The sequence below is a fragment of the Perca fluviatilis genome, chromosome 15, assembly GCF_010015445.1.
Source record: "Perca fluviatilis chromosome 15, GENO_Pfluv_1.0, whole genome shotgun sequence".
NCBI classification, from domain to species: domain Eukaryota; kingdom Metazoa; phylum Chordata; class Actinopteri; order Perciformes; family Percidae; genus Perca; species Perca fluviatilis.
Window position 1 is genome coordinate 328,300 of NC_053126.1, and position 9,201 is coordinate 337,500.

General features: G+C 46.4%; 1 protein-coding gene across 2 annotated transcripts in view; it reads right to left on the reverse strand.

Annotated features, from left to right (window-relative positions):
- Positions 1–385: 385 nt before the first annotated feature.
- Positions 386–9,201, reverse strand: part of LOC120573973 (paralemmin-1-like) — a 14,888-nt gene continuing 6,072 nt past the window's right edge. For both annotated transcript variants that reach the window (XM_039823901.1, XM_039823902.1), the window contains exons 2-4: positions 4,415–4,495; positions 3,256–3,647; positions 386–832 (exon numbers count right to left, since the gene is read on the reverse strand). In XM_039823901.1, the coding sequence (XP_039679835.1) occupies positions 473–832; positions 3,256–3,647; positions 4,415–4,495 (833 nt within the window). In that variant the 3' untranslated portion in view covers positions 386–472. The remainder of the gene's footprint in view (positions 833–3,255; positions 3,648–4,414; positions 4,496–9,201) is intronic.

Consider the following 9,201-nt stretch of genomic DNA (forward strand, 5'->3'; position numbering starts at 1 on the left):
TGGGTATAAAGGATTCTGACAGCCAGGCTCTCATTGGCTAGCTGTGAGCCAATCAGATTCAAACAGCTTAGCTCGTTGAATATTAATGAGAACTGGCAGAAATCGAGCTGAGTCTTCCTGCAGGCTTTCTATACCACGCTAGAATGGCTTGAAACGTGTGTGTGTGTGTGTGTGTGTGTGTGTGTGTCAGTACCTGTTTGTGTGTGTGTGTGTGTGTGTGTGTGTAACCAAGGTTACAGAGTCCATGATAGACCTTCAGACATCACCACAAAGTCATGAAGTACAGGGCACCTTTAACACTTTTTAACAGTCAAACTGAAACACTGGCGGTGAGCTCCAGGTTCTCACCTTTTGCACCATATTTACCTTCATATGTTCTGAGGCACTTTTTGGACCAACTAGGGCGGACTGATCAGTCCGACTGCCTTTTCTGCCGGGTCGGCCGTCGGGCTGGTTGGTGTATCGGGAGCCTTTACATGACGGAGCAACACTGGCAGGTTTTGCGTTTGTTAGCGGAACGATCCCCTTCCTGTCCCGGGACTTTGACTCCTGCCCCGTTCCCATCCAGGGGAACGTCCTGAAACTCTTGGGGCTCTTTCCTCCCGGCCTCAGGTGAAGGTTCAGGTCCCACGACGCATTCTTCTCCTTCGCCGGTGATGATCACTCGCTCCGCCGTGAGCATGCCTTCGTCGTCGTCGTAGTCTCGGCCGTCCCCTCCGTCACCGTCGGCGTATCCCAGGAACACCAGAGTGACCGGGCCTTCGTCCAAACTCAGGTCCTCCACGTTATCAACTTCTCCTGCAAGGTCCCTGACCACCGGCATGCTTCTGTCCCAAAGGGGGGGGGGGGGGGGGGGGGGGGGGGGGGAGAGGGAGAGAGAGAGAGAGAGAGAGAGAGAGAGAGAGAGGGAGAGAGAGAGAGAGAGAGAGAGAGAGGGAGAGAGAGAGAGAGAGGGGGGGAGGGAGAGAGAGAGAGAGAGAGAGAGAGAGAGAGAGAGAGAGAGAGGGAGAGAGAGAGGGGGGGGGGGGGGGGGGGGGGGGGGGGGGGGGGGGGGGGGGGAGAGAGTGAGAAAAAAAAAAAAATACAGAGAGAGAGATAGAGAGGAGAGACACAGAGAGAGATAGACAGATATACATAAGATAGAGACACAAGAAGCAAGAGAAGAGAGAAACAGAGAGAGACATAGAGACAGAGCAGAGACAGAGAGAGACAGAGAGAGAGACAGAGAGAGAGAGAGAGAGAGACAGAGAAGACAGAGAGAGAGAGAGAGAGAGAGAGAGAGACAGAGAGAGAGAGAGAGAGAGAGAGAGAGCAGAGAGAGAGAGAGAGAGAGAGAGAAGGAGATAACTCAAAAACTGATGGCCGAGCACACAGCTGATGCCAATTCTTCCCCCCTCGTCAAAGCCAGGCGACAAAAGCACAAAGCAAGCCAATCCACTTTTCCATGTTGATAAGAGCATTGGAAATGAGAAAAAATAATGGGACAACAATTAATTAATCGTTTGACAGCACTAGTTTTAACATTAATGTTCCTTTTGGGACAATACTAACCATCGAATAGTGGGCACTATACGGCAGTAAGTGGTCAGTGACCATTAGCAGTGGACTGATGGAAGTATGCAGACTGAGACACAGCCTTGAGTGTCTTTTGTGATGTGTTTATTGCGCCAGTTGATATCGCTTTGAGAATTAAAAAGAAAGATATATTGTGCAGGCTTAGGCCGGTTACACACTGCCTGCGTGGCGGGGCGTTTCTGTTGCGTATCAGCTGCGTGGCATTTTCTATGTCTTCACACACCAGAAACCTGTGTGACCTGCTGCTGCTGTTGCTAGCCTCGTCTGGATAGATAGATAGACATTTATTGATCCTTTCGGAAATTCATCTTGCACCATACAGCTCATCAAATAGACAGACAACAGACCATAACCAACAGACAACAACAAGACCACCAACCCCTCCTTCCTCTCCACACAACCCTAATACACAATCCCAAATATCTCCACATCATACACAAATAGCAAAGTGCAATGTCATTAGCACCGATGGGCTATCAACAGTAAAGTGCATCATCATCAGTGGCGTTTTAGTATTATACCAACGTTCAATATTATTACCCAGAAAGGGTCAAGTTATTTTCCCTAATTTATTCAGTAGTGTGATGCTGGTAGGAATGATTGATTTGTGAGCCCGGTTGGTTTGTAAAGACGGCACCCTATATCTTCTGCCTGATGGCAGCACCTCATACGCCTGAATTAGGGGATGTAACCCATCACCGCAACACATGACACATGGATGTTTCCCATAAACATAAATATATACTGATCTGATTACAGAAAAGACAACGTCGGCAGTATTGACGGCAGAATAGAGAATATTTTGTTCTGTATTGACAGGTGCAATATTAGAAAATCGATTTATTTTTAAAATTGCATTTATATCACAACCTCTTCGAGACTTTCAAACATCAACATGTCATTTATTAATATGTATTTGTGTCTAAACGACATATAAACATATTTTCCTATTCTATTTTGCCTGGAAACACTTCCAACACGCTTGCGTGTTGTGTGAAAAATAGGCGTCGGTTCTATTTCTGGCACGCACGCGTTTTCGCGCGCCTGAGACGTGCGTGCATCACGCAGGCAGCGTGCACGCTCTAACCTGTTACCATGGGAGCCCAAATAAACACGGGCACGCCACGCCTGCAGGTGTGAGCGTGGCGTTTCTGTTGCGTGTCAGCTGCGTGGATTTAAACACCAGAAAGGTGTCTGACGCGCTGCTGCTGCTGCTGCTGCTGCTAGCCTTGTCTGGACACATGGATGTTTCCCATTGATAACATTAAACACCATGTTAAACATAAATATATTCTGATCTGATTACAGCAAAGACATCGTCGGCAATGTTGACGGCAAAATAGGCTCCATAATATTTCTGTATTGACAGGTGCAATATTAGAAAATCGATTTATAAAAAAATTACATTCATATATCTGGATTTATTTCAAAACCTAGAGCCTTTCAAACATCAACATGTCATTTGTTAATATGTATTTGTGTCTAAATGACATATAAACATATTTTCCTATTCTATTTTGCCTGCAACACGCTCGCGTCTCGCGTGAAAAATAGGCATCGGTCCTATTTCTAGTACGCACGCGTCTCAGGCAGGCAGAGTGCACGCTCTAACCTGTTACCATGGGAGCCCAAATACAAACGGGCACGCCACGCAGCCAGTGTGTAGCCGGCCTTACTTACATCTGCAGCCCAGTCCTGAATCCCCAGCCCGGCTTCCAAGTCGTAACTTCCAGAGCTGTCCAGCTGCGATCTGTCTTCCTTTGCCGTGGCGTTGCGAGCAGAAGACGAGACATTTCCCTCTGGATGTCTGTCGGCGTCCACCTTCGTGACTTCGTCCAGCAGCGCTTTCATCCCGACCCCGTCGACGATGCTCAGGATCTGGCCGAGCTCTTCGTTCGAAGGTTGGCTCCCCGAGCCGCCCACGGCGCGGATGCTCTTCCTGCCGTCGTCGTAGACGGTGGCGGCGGCCGTGGGCGCGCCAGACGGCACGGGGGACACGGGGGCCACTGACCTGACGGAGGTGGCTCCGGTCTTTGGGTCTCTCTCCACCTGCACTGCCAACATTCCCAGGACTGCAACAGGGACAATGCACAAGTTAACAGTAACCCTGTATAAGAACAAGGAGAGATGCATTGCGCCAAGTGCTATTTTCCGCCCGTAGTCCCTTAAGAGGTCATTAACACAATAAAAATTCCATGCAAGTGAAATAAAAAAACATCAAAAAATATACAAATTTACAACCAGTAAAGACTTTTCATATTCAGGCTGTGAAACAGGTTGTTATACAAATGTCGGAAAAAGGGACAAATTTACAAAAAGGTGACAAATGTCTGAGAAAGCTACAAAAAAGTCGATCTCCTAAGCCCCTCCCCCCACAAGGGAGAATGAATGCGTGTGCATGGGCAGTGATTGATATGCAGTTAGACACCCAGTTAGACACTCCCCATGGCCCTGATTGGTGAATTTGAACAGTTAGACACGCCCCCTGGCCCTGATTGGTGCATCTGAACAGTTACACACCCAGTTAGACACTCCCCATGGCCCTGATTGGTGCATCTGAACAGTTAGACACGCCCCCTGGCCCTGATTGGTGCATCTGAACAGGGAGCTGTGTATTTTTGTAAATCTCACTCCAGGCTGTAGGTGGAGCCAGAGGAGCTGGATTTATTTTAATGACCTGCTTCATGTAGTTCTACTGGAACATAGGGTCAGTTTCAGCAGATATGACAGAAAGGTAGTTTAATAAGGCTTACCTACTGCACCTTTAATATCAAAAAGTTACGCACCAAGGCTTTAAGTTATAACAAAGTTTATAACAAAGTCTCTTCCTGTGCCTTACCTGATCGGCCTTCTTGCCCACTTTCATAAGACATCCTTTGTGTCATCTGGACGGAGAAGAGATCCTCGGCCGCCTTAGTCACTGAAAAAGAAAACGTATATGTAGTACTGTATGTTTTTATGTTAAACGATTAAAATGTATTCTTGCTCATGAATTAGAATATATCCTCAGTATTTGTTGGATGTGTGTAATTTACTTGGTCATATAATTGTAATCCCCAAACAGAAGCAAAGGCGACAAAAAGGCGACAAAAAGGCTTGTGTGTGTGTATCTGTGTGTGTGTGTGTGTGTGTGTGTGTATCTGTGTGTGTGTGTCTGTGTGTGTGTCAGTACCTGTGTGTGTGTGTGTGTGTGTGTGTGTGTGTGTGTGTGTGTGTGTGTGTGTGTGTGTGTGTGTGTGTGTGTGTGTGTGTGTGTGTGTGTGTGTGTGTGTGTGTATCTGTGTGTGTGTGTGTGTGTGTGTGTGTGTGTGTGTGTGTGTGTGTGTGTGTGTGTGTGTGTGTGTAGACCATTTAACACACAACTGTTTGGACCCTTTACACTTTCTACAATGTTTTAACTTAATGTCTTTAACTACATTCTCCTGTTGATACTTACACACTTTTACTGAAGGAACATTTTCACTGCAGGACTTTTACTGTAACAGAGTATTATTACAGTATGGTATTAGTACTTTTACTGCAGTAAAAGGATCTGAATACTTCCTCCAGCGCTGGAAACATCCAACTGTGTTGCGATGGCCATACTGAAGTCAGTGTTGTGTCGAATGCTTTCTGCCGTACGTCAGAGTCTGTTTGGTTTGACTCCCACACCCTGTTCACTCCCAGCTTTTGTCCTCATGTTGCACTGTGTGTGTGTGTGTGTGTGTGTGTGTGTGTGTGTGTGTGTGTGTGTGTGTGTGTGTGTGTGTGTGTGTGTGTGTGTGTGTGTGTTGCACGGAGCAGAATGAGTCACATCACAGCCAGCGTGCAGCTGTTTTTCTGCCGAGGCTCCATTCTGTCACCCTGATTTAAATGATTATTCTTCATGCAAAGACTTAGTTCTGCTAAATTATCATCAGTCAAAGAGAGAATATAGGTTCAGCGCCGGCACTGTCTTGAGAGGGACGAAGACGAGACGAAAGCTGATGGAGAGGGATACTTGTGGTACCTAGAGTCTCTAAAAGTAGAATGGGAGCTAGAGCCTTCAGTTATCAGGCTCCTCTCCTGTGGTACCAGCTCCCAATCTGGGTTTGGGGGGCAGAAACTGTCACCTCATTCAAGAATGAACTTAAAACTCTCCTATTTGATAGAGCTTATAGTTAGGGAGTGAGGATTTGCAGTGTCCAACTAACTGGCCCACCTGCTTCTCTTCATAATTGTTAGATTAATAACATATAACAAAAGTAGAGGGAGGCAGGCCAGCAAAGCCAGATCCGGCAGGGGAGAGTTCAAAGCCTGAACAGGCTACCTCTCCTTATGTCCTGTCTCTCTTAGTTACGCTGTTATAGTTCTAGGCAGTTCTAGGGACTTCCTTCCTTTGACACACTGAGCTGCTCTCTCCTCTCCCTTTCTATTACTATTTGTGTGCATCCCGTCCCAGAAATGCTTGTTACTAATCCTAGCTTCTGGGGAGTTTACTCCCCGGAGTCCTTATGTTTTTTCCCCCAGCGTATTTCCTTGGAGAACGTTGGCACCAAGATCCTGGTTGCAGCTGTCGCTGTGGTCCTGTTGCACTCCCTGCTAAGCTCTGCGGTGCCCTGCAATGTCATGCAGCTTCCTGCTGAACCCTGCTACTTCCTGCTGAACTCTGCTACTTCCTGCTGAACCCTGCTGCTTCCTGCTGAACCCTGCTGCTTCCTGCTGAACCCTGCTGCTTCCTGCTGAACCCTGCAGCTTCCTGCTGAACCCTGCTGCTTCCTGCTGAACCCTGCAGCTTCCTGCTGAACCCTGCTGGTTCCTGCAGCTTCCTGCTGAACCCTGCTGCTTCCTGCTGAACCCTGCTGCTTCCTGCTGAACCCTGCTGCTTCCTGCTTAACCCTGCTGCTTCCTGCTGAACCCTGCTGCTTCCTGCTATGTCCATCCATGCTCTGCTGGGCAACGCTACATCCTGTAACGCCCTGCAGCACCCTGATATGACATGAACTACTACGACTACCATTTGAAGTCACTGTTCCATTATAAATCTGACTATTATCACCACTGTTCATCACATCCCCAACCGGCCCGTCAGACACCGCCTACCAAGAGGCTGGGTCTGTCCGAGGTTTCTTCCCAAGAGGGAGTTTTTCCTCGCCACTGTCGCACTGCTTGCTCTTGAGGGAATTACTGTAATTGTTGGAATTAGGGATGCACCGAATATTCGGCCACCGAAAATTTTCGGCCGAAAATGGCCCAAAAGGGCATTTTCGGTTTTCGGCCGAAATACCTTTATCACCGAAACAATACGGCCGAAAATGTTGTGATGACGCAAACAGAAAACGCGACCTGCACGTGTGTCGGTACCCGATCCGTTCCACCTGCAAAGCGTCTCCTAGGCAACGAGGTTGAGACGGACCACGGAGTGAAAACAATGAAAAATACGCGCCTTAGAGTCTGTCAGCACACGTTTCAGTGAGATCTGTTTGGATCCTCTGCACTTCATCGCGACTGTACTTGATCCGCGGTAAAAACCAGTACTTGGATGCGGAATAAAGCAGGGCGCACGAAATGATCCAGGCCGCGATGGATGCGGAGAACCCGCGAGGAGACAGAGACGGAGCGCGCCCAGCGCAGGAGATCAGAGCGCAGAAAAAAAGACTTGTCTCTCTGCACCAGATGAGGGGCATGCACCCTCGTTGTCTGATATGTTCAGTGAAATCCTGCAAGAAAGTGCCTCAATTAATAATAATAATAATAATAATAATAATAATAATAATAACAATAGGTAAGCTATTCTGTTCTTAGGCTACTGTATACTGTATGTGACTATCAGATTGTAGCCATATTTCTGCTAGATATTTTTTTAATTAAACTTTAATATTAATTTATACAATTGCAATGCCTTGATTTTAGTAAAGTTAGTACACAGTCATAGCCATAAATGCAATGGTACTAATAATTGGCTTAATTTCTTTCGGTGTTTCGGTTTCGGTTTTCGGTCTTGGTTTCCTCTTTTTTCGGTTTTCGGTTTCGGCCAAGAATTTTCATTTCGGTGCATCACTAGTTGGAATTGTTGGGTCTTTGTAAATTATAGAGTGCGGTCTAGACCTACTCTATATGTAAAGTGTCTCAATATAACTCGTGTTATGATTTGATACTATAAATAAAATTGAGTTGAATTGAGAGATAATGACGACTACAGGCTTTTTCACACCTGTTACCTGTAGTTCGTTTGCTTTGGTCCGAATCAGTTGGTGAGTTTGTGAACTTGGTCTCGCAAAATGCGTCATTACAAATCACGCAAGAACGTTCTCTCCTCTTATTGGTCGAATGTGTCTGGGGGGGCGGGAACAAGAAAGTATTTCATTTTGACGTCACTTTGACAGAGAATAACTTTACATCTGAAGCGTTTAAAGACTCTATTTGTCCGTTGTTTATTTCTAAAGAAACACGACAATGTATAAAAGGCTCCATTACCTTGTAGCTCACGTTATGGCTCCGTAGCAGACGCTTTTATAACAATAGGCTAACGATTGGGTCATAACCACGAGACTTACTGTCACACAGTAGAGGAATTACCGTATAGTACAGGAGAAGCTCACAGGCAGTTTGGACTTCCATTATCTGTTTAGGTTTAATGACTAATGTTAACTAGCAGGTTAGTGATCAGTAATTAGCCTGTGCCTATGTTATCTCCTTACATATACCTACGCTCTCCGTCTCTGTAACATTGGGAATGATTGAGATTTCTCTCGGCACAGCTACCAGAAGACTTCACACTTTCCGACAGGTTGCTCACGTCACATCTACGTCTTCAAGCTCAGTTGGAGGCTGCTCAGTAACGCTCAGCCAGCACCGGGAAAGAGACTTCTGACATCCTTCACTGGTCTCGTACAGAGACACAATCTGCTGGTCCAGTTTATATACTGTCTATGGTGCGGACTAGTGCATATTTCCTCCAAACGAGGCAGGTGTGAAAGCGCCCTACGGGCCAGTGGACTTCTTACTGTGTACGTCCTCGTCAGTGCCAGAGAAGCAGAGAAGAGAGACAACCTAAATGCTCTCCACAGTCACACCCACTCGCAGCAGACACTGAGTCTGCAACTTTAAACACATGCTTTCCTTTTGTGTATGGTATTCATAAAACGTTCATGAACGTGAGGAGGACATTCTGTGTTGATTTACTCATGCAGCAATAAGTTATTATGTGGTAGAACTAGTTTTTTATTCATCATTCATAACTCTAAGCGCTCACATCCCAGCTGGTGCCTACAGGCTCGTAGATTAGATAAGGCTTATTAATTTAACATTCGCGTGAGGCTAAACTGAATAGCATTTGCATATTTTTGACCTCCGAGATCAGTGTTGCATTCTATTTCATATGTTCACCAATGCAATATAGCTGAGATTGTAAGTACAGGATGCACATTCAAAGCCTGTAGGAAATACAAGAGTTGGGGTACGTCCCAGGTCCTTAAACTGCATCCCCGTTTCCTTCACTTGTTTCCCTTCCTCGTGTCTCTCGAATGTGTGTGTGTACGTGTGTGTGTGTGTCTGTGTGTGCGTGTGTGTGTATATATGTGCATGTATGTGTGTATGTGTGCGTGTGTGTGTGTGCTAGTGAGTGCGTGTGCATGTGTGTGCATGTACTTGTGCGTGTGTATGTAT